Source organism: Pantherophis guttatus, chromosome 5, assembly GCF_059756535.1.
Source record: "Pantherophis guttatus breed Tessera chromosome 5, ASM5975653v1, whole genome shotgun sequence".
Classification (NCBI taxonomy): domain Eukaryota; kingdom Metazoa; phylum Chordata; class Lepidosauria; order Squamata; family Colubridae; genus Pantherophis; species Pantherophis guttatus.
In genome coordinates, this window is record NC_142067.1 from 130,703,969 (window position 1) to 130,720,838 (window position 16,870).

A 16,870-nucleotide genomic window follows, 5' to 3' on the forward strand; every position below is an offset into this window, starting at 1 on the left:
GCTGGCAACACCCAGGGGGAGGGCCTTCTCTGTGGGAGCCCCAGCCCTGTGGAATGAACTGCCCCCGGAAATACGTAAGATCTCCGACCTCCGGGTGTTCCGCTGCGCACTGAAGACCCTGCTGTTCTGCCAGGCAGGGCTGTCAATATAATAATTTTAAATTGGGGTATTTTAATTTTTGGGGTTTTAAATCGGCCAAATCTATTTAATTATTTTAATTTTTAATTATTGTTGTGTCTTGTGTTTTTAAATTGGCTGTACACCGCCCTGAGTCCTTCAGGAGAAGGGCGGTATAGAAATAAAATTATTATTATTATTATTATTATTATTATTATTATTATTATTATTATTATTATTATTATTAATATTTAGGTCAGATCATTGCAGTTTTAAACACATCAGCAGATTTCAGATTCCTTCTGAACCACACCAAGTTTGGATATAAAGGTTTGGTCAGAAAAAGTGATACTTCATTGTACAAGAGAGAAGCATGGAATTGAAGAAGCTGCTCCAGAAACCTGATAATAGTCCCTACTTCATCTAACAGAGGTTGGGAGCTTCCAGATGTACACACAGCTGTTCATCTAACACCCTACAAAGGCCCTCTGGTGGCTTTGCTTTTCATAGTCTTGTTATTTCCCATTCAGTTTTGAAAGAAAGAACAATATTATTACTCCGCATTCTGCAGGTGGGTAAGCCAAAGGCTTAAGCCAGGGAAAGAATAACTTGGTTGAGGCCACCGAGGAAGCAAAGCTGGAACAAGAGACTCGTGACCTCAAAGCACCAGTTGGAACTGCAATATGAGAACACCAGGAATTGGGAGTGGAGTGGAGTGGAGTGGGCCTTTAATTCTGAACTTAATTCTGAAATTGCTGGATAGAAAAAGGTTGCGAAGAATCAGAAAGATAAAAGTCGTTGGGTTCCCAGCCGTATCCTTGGAAATATCTGGAAACAAACAACCCAAAGAAAGACTTTCGCCCGTCCCTTGCATTAAGGGCACTGATGCATTTTGCCTTTCCCTGTAGTCTCAACCAAGCCAGCAGAAACATTCAAATTCTCCTGCCTCTTGGTTCTTGACTGCAGAACAAACATCATAACCTGACACCCTCGACAGCTCGTGTCTCCTGCGAGTAACTGGGAGCATCTTCTGGAGGCATCTAACCAGGGTTGAAATGCAAAATTTTTTGTTACCGGTTCTGTGGGCATGACTTCGTGGGCGTGGCTTGGTGGGGGGAGGTTCATGTGACTGGATGGGCATGGCCAACTTTTTTTTTTACTTTTTACTTTACTCTACTTTACTTTTTACTTTTTAAAGCATTTTTGCTACCTATTCGCCCGAATCAGTAGTAAAAAAATTTTCTTTAAAAAAGAAAAAAAAAAAGTTCAGATGATTGTGCGCACAGCTGTGATCATTCAAACCTTTTTTTTAACTTTCAAAAGCATTTTTTTACTACCGGTTTGCTCGAACCGGTAGTTTTTATCACTACCAGTTTGCCCAAACCACAGTGAACGGGTAGTATTTCACTCCTACATCTAACCGCCGACTTTACTGTATCTCACTTCAGTGATTGCTGGTTGGTGCTCTGAAGACATTGTTAAGTCACTAAGGCAGAAGTGGCAAGTCTGCCCACTTTGTTAAAAGTTTCGCTGCGCTGGAAAAGAGGGTTGTGTTTCTCCAATATGACGTAGAATTTCCTTGGGCCGCGTTTTTTGAGATCACTTGTGACCCAACGAAGGTCATCCATTTCTGACTTAGTTCATTGTGATTGACTTAAGACTGTTTCCGGGCATCCTCTGGCCATGGGAACTGTGCTCGGTTCCATCCTTTCATGCGTTCAGAAGTGAGTGTCTTGAGAAAGATATTAAGAGACTTAGGAAGACCCAGAGAGAAATGGCAAGATAGATTGTGACGAACATGGACAAAATAAATGTAAGATGATAAAAGAGTTTACGGCCTTGGTGGCATTTGTTGAACATACCGAGAAGAAATACGAAGAAGTATGATGGCTTTTGACTGAAAATTCTTTGTCCCATGTGGGTTGCTTTCGGGCTAATCCCTGTTAATGTCATGCTTGGTTAGTTGACGTCCATTTGATCTGTCTTTTGGAGATTTATTTTATCAATAAAGGTGATATTATGCCTCTGAAGATAGTTAGTATCATTTATACGAATTGTCTATTGACGGACACATTTAACAAAGGGTGTTTATGTGCTGAACAATCACATATTTTATTTATCCAATAACCACATGATCGATTTTTTTTTAAAAGGATATCGGGTTGAAGGACTTCTTGGAGATGTAAAGATTTGCTAGGATTTGAATACGTCTAAAACATTCAATTTGTGTCAGGACCGTGTTACATTTTATTAGTATTGTCCTTTCAGAGATCACATATTGATACCGAGTTTAAAAAAATCAAACCCAGCATGTTGACTTAAGATGATTGCCTGCTTGTGCGGGAAAGTTAATTAGTGTGCTTAAATTGATATCTACTGTATAAAGAGTGTTGAGGCCTCCAGTGCCCTAATCAGAATAAGAGAGTGTGAAGGGGCCTGGGAGGTCTTCTAATCCAACCCCCTACTCAAACAGGAAACCTCGTACAATTTCAGACAAATGAATGACCAATGTCCGCTTGAAGAGTGATGGGGCACCCACAGCTTCTGAAGACAACTTCTGTTCCACTGGTTAATCGTTCCTCCTTAGTTCTAGGTTGCTCCTCTCCTTGGTTAGTTTCCATCTAGTTTCTTGTCCTGCTTTGAGGTGCTTTGGAGAACAGGTTGACCCCCTCTTCTTTGTAGGAGCCCCTCAAATATTGGAATACTGCAATCATGTCACCTCTAGTCCTGCTTTTCACTAGACTAGGCATACCCAATTCCTGCAACCCTTCTTCATTTTTTAGCCTCCAGTCCCTTAATCTTCTTTGTTGCTCTTCTCTGCACTCTTTCTAGTAAACCTTCAGCAACAGCTTCTATGAAATTTGGTTAGATTTCATCTGAAGGGCTTGTTTCCAAAGACTTCCAATTCTGCAAGATATGTAGGAAAAAGAGAGCAAAAGACTAGCTCAGAACTTGGCATGAAGCAGGAGGTGGATATATTTTTCTATGATCTTTGATACCATCTGGTGGCTTCCATCCAGAAGTGTAAGAACACAATCATAGCCTAGATCCATTCCAGTTAAGTAGGATTATCCTCTGTGCCACATCCCAGGTCAGCAGAACCAAAGCTCTTCGTGTGATCTATGAAATTCCATATTTTAGGAACATAATTCAGGCTCATGTTGAAGTCTTTGAATATATTTCCTTCCAAATATTGATTTGAAAGCAAAGGAAGCTTGTTGTGTTACTTACAGCCTCAATGTAGTTGGAGCAAATGCAGAAAATCAGTTTCCACAGTAGCCAATGCTAAGGGATCCCAAAAATGTTCATGGATTTATTATAAAGTCACCCCTGAGTTCTCTGTTACACAATAAAAGGAAACACTCAACTCATTGCTTTAAAAACCATGTGCTCTTTATGCTGTTATTGTTTCAAATAGCCCGTCAGGAAATTTTTCCTTAATTCCAGGTTGGATCTCTCCTTGATAAGTTTCCATCCGTTACTTTTTATCCTGCCCTCAGGTGCTTTGGCAAATAAATTGACCTTCCTTTCTCTGTGACAGCTCCTCAATTACAGGAAGATTATCACTCTTAATCCTTCTCTTCACTAGACTAGACATGTGCCTTGTTCAGGAAAAAAAAAATTCTCACGCAGAAGGGGAAGGCAAGCAAGGAAACTTCCATTTCACCTGCAATTATTCTTGGGTGTAGATGCTCCTGCAAAGGGTAGACCACAAAGTTGAATTTCTGGAACATTGGTGCCATCTAGTGGTGGATTATAATAGTATCCATTGTCCTGCAAAGATGGCACCTATTTTTTTGTAAAGCTTAACGTTTGGGCCATACTGTAATGTATGTTCTTGCTCTCTCTGCTGTATGGAGTTATGTCAACATTCTCACATGCTGAAAGAGACTCTGCTCCCGTCTTTGTTTCTTAGATACGGGCTGCAAAAAGGATTACTTCAGACTTGCCTTTTCATATCACTTGGGGTAAGGCTAAAAGTCAGATAACATTGGAAAAGTGGAATCCAATTTTCCTCTTTCTTCTAGCCTTTTTAAAAATATTATTATTTTGCATTTTTTCCACAGCTTTCAATTTCTGAAAATCGTTTCCATAACTGACAAGAAGGAATGATAAAGTTGGCAAAGGGAGCGCCTGCTCATCCATCACTGCTCTATCTTGTTCCAACTCATTTTGCATGTCTAGATAAATATATTCGCATATTTAAAAAATGGAGGGAGCAGGGAAGATTTCATACTACCTACTTAGCCTCAAAAGCATAACCCAATTTCATGAGCTTTTATAGGAATCACTTTCGCAATGGGCCCTTACAGATACCTGACCCCAAGTCAACCAAGACACGAAAGGCACGGAGACTGCAGAAGAGAGCTTCAGCCAGGAGAAACCTGCCATTCAGTTACAGAAAGTGACTTATGGCAGATTTTAACCCTTACGACCGTCGCAGTGTCCCCATGGTCACATGTTCAAAATTGGCAGGGATTGATGATGGGTCATCATCTTTGCAACCTTCTAACAAGGAATTGGGGAAGGCACATTCACTTGACTCTTACTCATTTAACTGAAGTGATGAACGGAACAACTGTGGCAGGGACGGTCATAAAGCAGGGCAAAACTCATTTTAACTGCCTTGCTTAGCAACAGAAATTTGGGGCACAATTGTGGTTGTGTCAAGGACTATCTGTACCTCCATCTCCACCAGGCCAGCTGTCGTGGACTAAGTAGCAGCATTGGGAAATTCATTTTTTTCATCAAACACCTTGGGGATGAAACATTTTAGTGGATTACCCATCAGTTGTTCTGTTTGAATGTTTGAGAAAAAAGGATTTCATTTCAATTAGCCGACCCTGGAGTCCATCACAAGGCAAAATGGTTCCAACATGTAGTAGCAAGGCACCCCCTCCCCCCAATTTCCCTGTGGATGCATGTAGAGACCCAGTGAGCTGAGCTTGGAGAGAGAAGGCAAAGGCCACTAGCCAAACATGAATTAAGCCCAGGGAATCAGATAAAAATGAGAAAGGAAGCTGAAGTATGGCTAAACAAAAGCCAATTGTGGTTTGAGGTTGTTTTTCTTTACAGGCAAGGGGTCAATTTTCTCAGGGACCTTTTGCTGGTGTCCTCTCAAATAAAACTTTCCATATCATTCAGGTCAAAAGGCAAAGAGTGGTTGAAAACATGAGCCGAAGGCTTCTAGTTGAACAACTATATAACATTTACAAAATTAGGAGACTCCGATCCAAATTAGCTGAGCTAAAAATCTCTGAAGGATTACCCCCACCCTTATCAATTAGTTTTGTGCAACCAAAATGAGACTTTGTGTGTGCGCGCATGTGCATAAACAACTTTAGCTGGCATTTGTCAGGAAGGCATCATGAAAGGATGGCGTCTCCTGAGGTGGTATCAAAAAAAAACAAACAAACCCACATGCAATTTGTCCCAATTAAACATTGGTATTTCCCATGCCGTTTTTGGGTGTGCCTGTTTAAGAGCAATAATGCACTTAAGCACAAATGCTCAACTCCACATAATCAAAGGACATTTCTTGAAGGGTGAATGGACGACTGACTCCAGAAGGCAGAAATCCAATCAGTAATTGTCCAGCTGTAGCAAAACAGGCCAACAATGACCAGGAAAAGGGATTTTTTTTTTTTTTGCTCTTCCACCTTCCAAGACCAGCCACGGCTCCTCCATTGGTTCTTGGAAACTTGTGCAGTTCAGTCTTAGACTTAAAAAGTTGTTTTGGGGTCTGCAGATCCCACAGCAAGATACAGTTTGAGTCAGATACGCCAAAAGTTTTGCACCAGAGGCATTCATTTTGCAATCCAATTTCATTTCTTTCACTCAGAAATGCACCCATCTGATTAAATTCAGTGGAATAACCAAACTAGATGAATACAGCTGCAATTTCAAAATAACTTTTTAAAGAATTAAGATATATCCAATCACTGGTAGAATTAGTCCTCTACTTACAACCGCAATTAGCCACACGAACAGCTGGTTTGAGTTACTTGGATCTTTATCTGCACCTCCTTTCAGAATGCTTCAAAACGGCAGACTTTTATTCATGTTATACAAAGACAGTCTTGCTTTATTTATATTTATATTTTATTCCATACAAAAACAGCAACAATAGTAAAAAAAAATTATATTAAGAATGAATAAAAATAACATTCCCAAGCTCCCTTCAGTCAGCCGTCCTTAAAGGTACACACAGCCCTGCAGAAAATTATTTACAAGTTATCGGCTTAAAACTCGGTGAGGTGTGCCACCCGAAAGAGGCCGTTTATTTCTCCAAGAGGCCTGCATGTCCTGGGAAAAGGTTATTGCCAATTGTTTGGTAATTCTGAAAGAAATAATTTGAAAAGCATAAATTCTCACATTGTGAAACTTACAGGGCAGGGTGCAGAACCACCTTGTGTCATGGTTAAAAGACATTAACCAAGTGCTAAAACTATTTTACTAAAATTTCATGTTTTAAAACTGCTAAAACTGTGGCAACGTTGCCCATTCGGGTTTTTCTTAACTATAATCCAGTTGCTTACAAAGCCCCCTGTTTCATATGCAGGTATATAAATTAGGCAGTTACTCAATTACATATGACTCCATTCTTATGCTTTCAAAGGAGGTCAGAGAAACATTGATTTTCATCTTAAAAGTTGCCGCAGCTCTAGATGGTAACGCAGTAAAATTTCTTATTTCTGTTTGAATCTACTGGAGTTGCCCCTTCCTGAAAACGGACCCTGCTGGACACACGATTCTACCGGTGACATAAGCTTCATACCAGAAGGTGCCTCTGGCTGGATTTAGTCATTAAATCGATGCTCAATTCTTCTTCTCAGTTTGGTTGGTGTCTGTACAATTCACCTGCAATAAAAGGTTACCAAATTAACATACCAGGAACTTCATAATATTATTGGTTAATTTTACTCAAGAAATATGCTGCATTGATTGGGCCCTACATGGAAAAGCATAGGCTCCTAGGGCTGGAGGGGGCTTTGGGGGTCTTCTAGTCCATGGTAGGAGCCCTTAGGCCATCCCAGACAGAAGAAAATTTGACAACATAGTTCTCAATACCCAGAAGTACAGGTAGTCCTCAACTTACGACCATTCAAATATACAACAGAACTCCCAAATGGGACTTACCGCATGGATTCAAAGTTCTGATATTTACTCACCCCCACCATGGCCATGTGGCCCCATTTTGGGTTATTGGCAACTGGCTCCAATGGCTGTCTGCAGCGCCCTGCGGTCCCATGATCATGATTGAAGGTTTTGCCAGAAGCCACATTTACCCCGGTTTTCCAGCAAAAACCATCCCATAGCAAACAGTGAGTCTGCTGAACAGCCATGCTGTTTCCTTAACAACCAGGATTCTTGCTTTAACTACCACCACAGGAAAGCAGGTCTGGTCATATGGTGACCTGTTTTACAACCGTCCCAACCTATGACCGTAATCGCCAGGCTCAATTGTAGTCCTAACTCAAGGACTACCTGTAGTGAACAATCTACCCTCAAGACGTCACAATTATTCTCAATAAAACTGACGAACACCCAGGTGCATACTCTCACCTGATTTTTCTATACACACCACGGACTCATTCGACCTCCCTTCGCTCAGGAGGTATAACCTTTTTTTTCCCCTGATCACTTCCCACCAAAAATTTACAGCCTTATTTAATATTTTAAACTTTACTCTGACAGTTACAATGACATACATTAGTCAAGATTATTCCAATGGCTGAAGGGGTGTCACTGTAGCACATTCAGTACAGTTTCCACAACAGAAGCCCACTTAATTAAAGCAGTGACTGCACGAATGGCAGAAAACATAAAGAAAGGGAAGGAAAACAGACAGCGTGCATGATGATTGGGAAATGAGGCAAAAAGAGGAAATTAAATTAGGGTGAGAAGAGAGGCAGATAGTAGATGGAAAGATAAGAGGGGAAAAAACTACTTCGGAATGGCCAGGGATAGACTACTCCTACAGACACCACACAACTAGCAATTTATGCAAGCTAATGCAATATTACAACTTAAACCAAGCTTCGAATTACTTACATTGTTGTCTTGGGAACTTCCCTGTAGCACCAAGGAATTGCTTCCTACAGATTCTGTTTCCATATCACCGAGATCAACAGGGCTACTGCAAAAATAAAACATGGAATTAGTAATATTAGAAAATAAGTCACTAATGTTGCGATTAAGGAGAGAATTTAGCTTAACCCATTTAGCCTCTCTTTAGCCACAAAACCTGCCTCCCGATTTACCCAATGACCTCAATATTTAGCCAAAGTTTAGGCAAGATTTAGGAAAAGTTAGGCAAATAGGAATTGAAAGTATAAATCACATGTAATTTCCAATGATTTTGGAATCATTGATTTCCAATGATTTTTAGAATTACATTTAAATAATTTAGAAAAGTATTCCAGCAACTTGTTTAATTGATGTTTTGATATAAACAAAACTTTCAGAAAAATAATTGTTTTAAAATAACTGCATGTACTCTATTGCACCAACTAGGTTCTGGAAGTGGCACAAAATTCTGATAACCGGCTACTACATCATGTTAAATAGTTTATTTTTAAATAAAAAAAAGACAAACAGTTAATTTACTACAAAGAAATCGTTATATCAACATGCGTAGCACTATAGCTGCCTACATTTTGTAGAAAATTACACGTAGTCCTCACTTAACAACCACAATTGAGACTAGCAGCAATCTTGCTAAGCCATGTGGCCAGTGAGCAAAGCACCAAAGGGCCACAACGGACTTAAAAGCCTCGTCTCCAATGTGGCTGTTAAAAGAAATCACCTGTTGTTGTTAAGCGAGAAATCACACGACCACAAGTTGCTCTTTCACTGCCAGTTTCTCCACTGACTCTGCTTATCCAAAAAAGTGTAGGAAGGGCAGTCATGTGACTCTGTGATGCTGCAACCATCACAAATGCCTGTTGGCTACAAAGGGCCACCCACACCCCGGGGACGAAATGGAAGGACCACTCATAAAGTTACTGTTTCAGCAGTTGTAACTTTGAATAATTGCTAAACGAGGCAGTCATTAAGTGAGGCCTAACCTGTACTATGGTTATTAAACTCAATTCCACAAAAAAGAATTATGCTGTCCTTAAGCTAACCTTGGTAAGAAACAAGCCTGATAAATTTCAAAAACTTGCTCCTGCTGAATGATTCCTGAATTAAAATAACCCTCAACATTTAAAGGCTTACGATTTATGCGCCCTTAAGAGACACTGCTGCTACTTACAGTCCTTGTGCATCGGAACCTTCTTCATGGGGAGGGTCCCAAAAATGCAACGCCACTTTCCAAAGCCTGATCTGTTGATCCCAAGATCTCCGACTGTACTTTTTAAATTTATTTGGAGTCCTTGGATGGACCCCTGGAACTCGTAGACACCTTGGAAAAAAACATTTCAGCTACTTTTAGTAAACCACCAACCTTCAACAATTTAGCACTGCAGCAATTTCTGGATAAATTTTCCCAGAGCAAATAAAACAGGCCTTCGTCCTCCAACGAGCTTACGCCACCCTCCTCTCAGATATGCCCTACTGCAGTTTATATTTGTTTCAATATTTACATAGAGTAATAATTTAGTGCAAATTTGACATCAGAGGCATCCAGTTTCTCAGAATATTCTGCCACAGCCTTCAATGTAGCCATTCGCGAGAACAGAAATGAGAAATTATAGTAGCAACTTACTACAAAGTGGGTGAGCCAGAAATCATTTGTGACATTATGGCCAACTTTCCAGGGACAATTTTCTGAGCTCTTATTTTATCCTTTTCCCTTTTGCTCCCCTGCCCCCATCAAAAGCAAGGATGTGTTTCTTTCTTAGAAGTATGATTTATACATCTGATTCATATAAATGCTATAAAAGATTCCGGTGATTTATGAGACTAAAAAAAGGCATAGGTACTTCTTGGAAAGAAAAATTCATTGTCTTTACTTGCAAATTAAACGATATTTTGTACTGAAAAGAATCTCCACTCTGTGAGTAGAGAGCTTACCTAGGAACTTCTTGAATATATCTGTCATATGCCAACGTATTCTTCCCATAATTTATTTGTTTTTGTCTCCTCATTAGAACAGCCTCGTCAGTCTCCAGTTCCACAGCTGCTGTAGATTCCTTGGAATCCGAACTGGAAAATATAGTTTTATTTTTCATTTATTCTCGTTTCATGGCTTTGCATTCTCAGACACAAGCCAAGAGATTTGGGGGCCCACCCATGCTTTTAGTCAATGGTGGGATTCAAATTTAATAACCGGTTCTCTGCCCTGATTTCTTCCAACAACCAGTTCACCAAACTGCTCAGAAAGTTAACAACCGGTTCTCCCAAAGTGGTGCGAACTGGCTGAATCCCACCACTGCTTTTAGTGCTATTCTGCCCTTAACATGGGAAATATCTCCCCTTTTCTTCATTTCCCTCATATCTTCTCATTCCCACTCACTTTTAACATAGCTGTACTTCAATTATTCATTCTCATCAGCCTCCATTTCACAGATCATCCCTGGTAGATTTGCTATGAGCAATGATTTTTTTTACCTTCCAGTAGAGGTCTTCCTTTCTCTTCCAAATTCATTTATCAGCAGCTTTCTTTTGTATCTGTAAAACATTTGTTTTTTAAATAAAGTTATTTTCAGTGCATGTATTGCTACAGTGCTGTTCTGCTACAGCATTGTTGGTGTTTTATTATTTATTTAATAAATGTAACACTTAACAATATTCTCACATTTGTTAGATGGTAAGACTCTTACCCACATTTTCCTGACCTACTGGATTATCCACAAGAGCTAGCTTTTTTATAGCGCATTCTTCAACTTGTCTTGCAGCATAAAATTGTTTTCTATTTTGAACACAAGTGTCTGCTACATGGAAAAGGGGTAATACCTTCCCTACCTTACTAGATCTCCCTATCTCAAAGAATAAAGATTTTTTTTTGAGAAACTGAATTTAAACAAATTGCAGCTCTGTACCTTGCCATTTCTCTGTTGACGTTAGTCCTCATTTCATCTTCTTCAACTGCACTCCCCCAGTCTGAACATCTTGAATGGGGCTTGTGGCCCTCTGGGGTTGTGAAACTGTGAACACCAAGTTGCAGGAAAAACAAAGTAGCATCTTTGTCACAATATTCAAAACACACAACATAGCGTACCCCATCTCAACTGTGTCGCAGGTTAAGCCAAGCCATCCATTACTGAACCCTTCATGTATCATGAAGAGCTTTTGAGTTACTCTGTGCAGAACAGTGCTTATCCTCATTTGTTTGGGATAACACCAGTATGCTACTTAAAAATATTTAGTACAGTGCTAAAATATTACCAGCAACTAAACATTTTACGGCCACCTCTGCCTCAAGTAGAACTTCACTGTGCTTAATCGTGAGGAACTATTTCTGTACACCCACCTCTCTGATCTGCCATCTGCCAGGCTGTACGAATCGTAGTCAATGGTTGGGCCGCTGGGCTCGTGCGTATTCCTGTGCTTCCCATCTGCATCGCGCTTCCTGCCTTGACTCCATGAAGCAGTTGATCTGCCAAGAGACAATGAAAAAGAAGAAACAGTCAAGGAAAAGCAATTACAAAAAATTATAATTTTTTACAATTAGAAGTTTCAGAAGCTGGCCTGGGGATCAGCCAGTTTGAATTGTTCCTAGCTCTTGAATGCAGGTAGTCCTCGGTTTAACGACAAAAATTGAGCCCAGCTGCTAAGTGAGAAAATTGTTCAGTGAGTTTTGCCCCATTTTACAACTTTTCTTGCCACATTTGTTAAGTGAATCCCAGCAGTTGTTACGTGAATCTGGCTTCCCCATTGGTCAGAAGGTTGCAAAAGGGGATCACCTGACCCTGGGGCACTGCAACAGTCATAAATATGAATCAGTTGTCAAGACATTAGAATATAGATCACATGACCATGGAGATACTGCAAGGGTCGCAAGTGTGAAAAATGTTCGTAAGTCACTTTTTTCAGATCCCTTCTAACTTTGAACGGTCACTCAATGAACTGTTGCTAAATCGAGGACTGCCTGTACGGCATAAAGGTGGGGGGGGTGGAAGAGCTCCATCCTGCTACAGCTGCTCCTCGCCTTACAAACCGCCACTGGGGCCGGAATTTCGGTTGCAGAGTGAGACAGTTGGCAAGCAAGTCGTCCTGTGCTCATATCCAATTCTGTCATGGTCGCTAAGCGAATCATGTGATGGTTACGTGAATCCAGCTTTCCCCAATTGACTCTGCTTTGTTTTCAGGGCAGTTGTAACTTCGAAACGGTCACTAAGCGAGCGACTGTAAGCCGAGGACTTCCTTATAATGAGGACTTTGGAGGGGGAAAAAGCAGAAGTGGGAGGGAGGCCGAAAGAGAAACGCATCAGCAACTCCTCCTCTTCCTCCTCCCTTTTACGGAGTCTTACCCTCTTTGTTTTTAGGAACTGCCACCCAGAGCCAGGCTGCTTGAAAGAAAGCCGTTTTCAAAACTTTCCTTCCCAAAGAAAGCAGCTTCTTCCCCCCTCACCATCGGCCCCCATGAGATCCACCTGAGGGGCTCTTTTTTAACCTCACCTGAGGGGTCTCTATTCTATCTGCCTAGGATCATATATATATATATATATATATATACATACATATGCATTATATATAACCTCAGAAAATATATTGTATATGCAAAATACGTTATTTAACATGACGCGGAAAAACACCCGAGATTTTAATTTTTTGCATATACACACCCGCAAAAACTTAAGACATATATTGTATAATATATATAGCTGGACAATAGCCTGAATTAAATCCAGATAAAAGCTGTATGTATGTATGTATGTATAACCTATTTGTACACACCATTTTTACCTGGATTTAAATCAGGCGGTTGTCCAGCTTTTGGCATCCAAGACCCCCAATAACAACCCTGTGAGGAAGGGGCGACCTTTCCCCCCCCATCACCCAGAGGACCGAGGTGCGTGAGGGGGGGATTTCAACACGGGGCTCCCCTCAGGCCATCCCCGCCAAAGCCGGGCTGATGTGAGAGGCGCCTTATTTGGGTCACAAGGAAGCGAGAGAGAGGGCGAGGATGAGAGGAAAGGCCTCCGGGGCTCCGCGGACGAACGGAGGCCGATCAGAGCCTCTCCGAGGCAACCACAGGCCGTCGACGGCCCTCCCGGCCTTTACCTGCTACGAGTCCGGCCGGCCAAGGGGCTTCGCTGGCGAAACGACATGACGAGAGCGAGGCGTTTCCGACGATCCTCACCCGAAGCCGCCAAACTCGCAACTGAGGCGCGTCAGGTAGCGCCGCGCGCGCCAACCCGAGCGGCCGCTACCACCTCGAAAATGGGAGGGGGGAATCCTAGAGGGGAGGCTTTTCTCCCCCACTTTCACAGCTCTGGGACGGATTATCCAGCCGCCTTCCGTGGATGAAATTTTCTCCGCTTCCGAGCTCTTACCCTGAGGTACAAAAGGCCTCGGGGCGGCTTTTATCCTCCTCTCTTCAGAGCCGGGCTTCCCCCCCCCTATTAGCGGCGTGGCGATGGTTTGCTCCGGCGCGCGGAGCTCCGCCCCCTCTTCCTCCCGCCCCCCTTTTGCCTTTTTGAGCGAACGGCGCTTTGGCGGGAAAAGTTTGCAAGCCCGGACGGGCCTCTCTGCAGCGCCCCCCGAGGTTGCACGCTTTTCTTTGCGGCTTTGCGGGATGCTTTCCTCGGCTGAAGCTGCTTCCCGACGAGGGATCCATTGCTCCTTCCATATTGAGCAATTTTGCCAATTTATTTTGGTTTCCTAAAAGCATTTGGGGAGGGAATATTGCTGCACGCTTTGGAATTCGGCCACCTTACTAATATTTGGTGCTTGCAAGAAAACAGGGCTGTCTTAAAGGCGGGCAGAATAATTGCATGCTGGACCCCGAAAGGGTGGTCGCGTGCCAAGATGCTGCAGAGAGGATACTGCTGCAGCATAGATAAGAACAAGCTCCTTGGCAATGGATAATATTAATAATAAGACCCCCGAAAATAAGACCCTGTCTTATATTTTTTTGAACCCCGAAATAAGCGCTTGGCCTTACTTTCGGGGAGGTCTTATTATTTTGGGGTGCATGGAGGAACCCAAAGGAAATGGCGGGGACCGGCTGATCATGCGTTTAAATATTTTCAGGAGGGGCTTATTTTAGTGCATGCGCTCAGAAGCCCGATTGGGCTTATTATCAGGGGAGGTCTTATTTTAGGGGAAACGGGTAGTGTTTAAAAAACAGCATTGGCAGGAATTCTGAAAGTCATTCTGATTTTTAAAATGGTCTTGTTTTATTGGATCAGTGCGTCCCGTTTTTAGTTAGGAACCGAAATCTGGCATATATACTGTATTGTGTAAAGTCACCCTCTGGTCTTGTATAGAGGTTCCTAGATGCCTGGCCAAAATAAGAGCTGTTTGCTTGCATGTGATTTAAAAAGTGTCTTTCTCCTACACTGCAGGACATTCCCCAAAATTACAGGCTGAGATCGTCCCAAAGGTGTTTTTTTTCAAAAGGCAACTGGACTTTCTTGTTCTTGAAGATGTTTTGCTTCTGTAGAAAGTCAGCACCCACCCACCCTCCTAGAGAATGAAATATTTTGGGGAGTATTAAAAAGGCAGGATAGAATGTTTTCCCTAAAGGAGAAATGAGGGGGAAATCCTAAGGGAGGCGGAAGCCAGCCCCAGTCTCCCTGACCCAAGCAGAAACTGAAGAGGCCAGTTTTTAGAAATGCAGATTTGGTAATCCGGTCAGAAAGACTGGGTCAGACAGAGACTCCAGATAACTAACACAATTAGGCAAGCGAAAGGAATTGTCAGACAGAGCAATCAACCCATGGAACAGAAGTTGCCTTTGGAAGTTGTGGGAGCTTCATCACTGGAGGCTTTCAAGAAGAGACTGGATTGCCATCTGTCAGAAATGGTGTAGGGTCTCCTGCTTGGACTAGATGACCTCCAATGTCCCTTTTAACTCTGTTAATCTGTATCTATCTAGCTCAGACAAACACCTAGGATTTGCATTTCCCCTTCTGCCTACAGAGCCAACAGCCATTAGAATATTAAAGGCCATGTTCTTGCACAGAACAGGAATCTGTAAATACAAAACCATTTTGTCAGCTGTCCCAGAACTGCACGCTGTGTGTGTTTTGGTTCTGCCAATCAATAAATGGACATTTCTTTCTTAAGCAGCCTCCATTTTTTCCCCAGCTTTGGAACTGGATCTGGACTTTTCTTCCAACACTTCTCGTCAAGGAAAAAACAAAAGTCCTATTGCTTTTTGAAAAAACACCTTTGGGACAACCAGGGTCTGGATGACTGAGAATCTTCATAAAGATACAGGCTGAGATTCATCTATTACCCTAGTATAAACCCCATACAATATGATAAAGTACTATCAGATACTATTTTATTATGTCTAACTATCACTAACACAATCATTAGTGTTACCAATACAAAATATTTGTAGCTAAGGGTTGAAATGAGGGCTCCTTGGTGCTGAATTTGCTTGTTTTCTTGCAGACATTTTATTACCCAACTAGGTAACATCATCAGTGTTACTAAGGAGTGGGCTGTTCTCAGTTTATATTGTGGTGTCTTGCCTGTTGGTGGAGGCAGCTTTAGAGATTCCTTGGTTGGGCTGTTTACTGATGGTTCTTTGCCAGTTTTTTGATTGGGTTATTGCTTACTTGATTGTCTATAGAGAATCTCCGTCATCCAGGTCATGGTTGTCTTGTCCCAAAGGAGCTTTTTCAAGAGGCAATTGGACTTTCTGGTTTTTCTTTGAAGACATTTCACTCTTGGATGAGAAGGGGAACCGTCTTCAAAGAAAAACCAGAAAGTCCAGTTGCCTCTTGAAAAAGCTCCTTTGGGACATGCTTACTTGATTGTTGGTCTGACGTTGACCTTGGAGTTAATCTATGCATATTACTGGTGGAGAGGTGCTGGAATCTTTTTCTCTTTTGGGCTGGTTGAATGTCTCTTTTGCATAGCCTACAGAGATTGTTGATGTCTCTGTGTCTATTGATGGGTGATTTGTCAGGGTGCCAATCAGGCTTCTAGAAAATCCCTGGCATTTCTGGATTTGGCCTGGTGTAGGATGGTCACATTTTCCCAATTGAAACTAGGGTTAAATCTGTCTATATCTTGTGAAATTAAAGAATTTTTGTCATGCCTTCTGACTGTCAGCTCTGGTTCCCTTCTGGTACCAAAGCAACAACCCAACCTCCCACAAGAGAAGCTGTGTAAAGACTTTATTTAGACGAGCCCAAACACATTGTAGGAACCCAGAACAGCAGAAAAAGGAAATGGAGCATCTATACCACACATTCCAACAAAATGGATACCCACGCAACTGTCAAAAAGTCCCTGGAACCAAATGACCCAGCAACCCCAGAAGAAAAAAACAGAAGTCATCTACAACACACAATGTAAGGACTGCAACAGCCTCTCTGTAGGGCAAACAGGCAGAAGTCTGGCCGAAGGCATCCACGAGCACCAACTGGCAGTCGAAAAGGCATGACGAAAATCCTTTCATTTCACAACATAGAGACAGATTGAATCCTAGTTTCAATTGGGGAAAATGTGACACAATCCTAGACCAGGCCAAGTCCCAAAATGCCAGAGATTTTCTAGAAGCCGGGCAGGCACCCTAAAAAATCAGCCATCAATAGACACAGAGATATTAATAGCCATCAAGAGACTATGCAAAAGAGACAATCAACCAGCCCAAAAGAGAACAAAAAGGACTCCAGCCCCT

General features: G+C 41.9%; 1 protein-coding gene across 1 annotated transcript; it reads right to left on the reverse strand.

The window, feature by feature from the left end:
• Positions 1 to 6,201: 6,201 nt before the first annotated feature.
• SLBP (stem-loop histone mRNA binding protein) lies at positions 6,202 to 13,676 on the reverse strand. Its single transcript, XM_034416154.3, has 9 exons — positions 13,291 to 13,676; positions 11,537 to 11,662; positions 11,106 to 11,210; positions 10,675 to 10,734; positions 10,138 to 10,269; positions 9,377 to 9,526; positions 8,173 to 8,257; positions 6,896 to 6,978; positions 6,202 to 6,457 (listed from the first exon to the last, which is right to left on the reverse strand). Exons 1-8 carry the CDS (start codon positions 13,335 to 13,337, stop codon positions 6,937 to 6,939), a joined length of 747 nt encoding a protein of 248 aa, XP_034272045.2. The 5' UTR covers positions 13,338 to 13,676; the 3' UTR covers positions 6,202 to 6,457; positions 6,896 to 6,936.
• Between the last annotated feature and the right edge of the window lie 3,194 nt (positions 13,677 to 16,870).

Bases quoted from the DNA above. Each gene is read 5' to 3' on its own strand.
- SLBP (XM_034416154.3), bottom strand. From the start codon at position 13,337: ATGTCGTTTCGCCAGCGAAGCCCCTTGGCCGGCCGGACTCGTAGCAG. The intron at 10,735-11,105 runs GTACAGAGCTGC...AATGTTTTACAG, and splicing joins GTCAACAGAGAAATGGCAAG to ATACAAAAGAAAGCTGCTGA. The intron at 8,258-9,376 runs GTAAGTAGCAGC...TTATTTTTGCAG, and splicing joins GGTTCCGATGCACAAGGACT to TAGCCCTGTTGATCTCGGTG.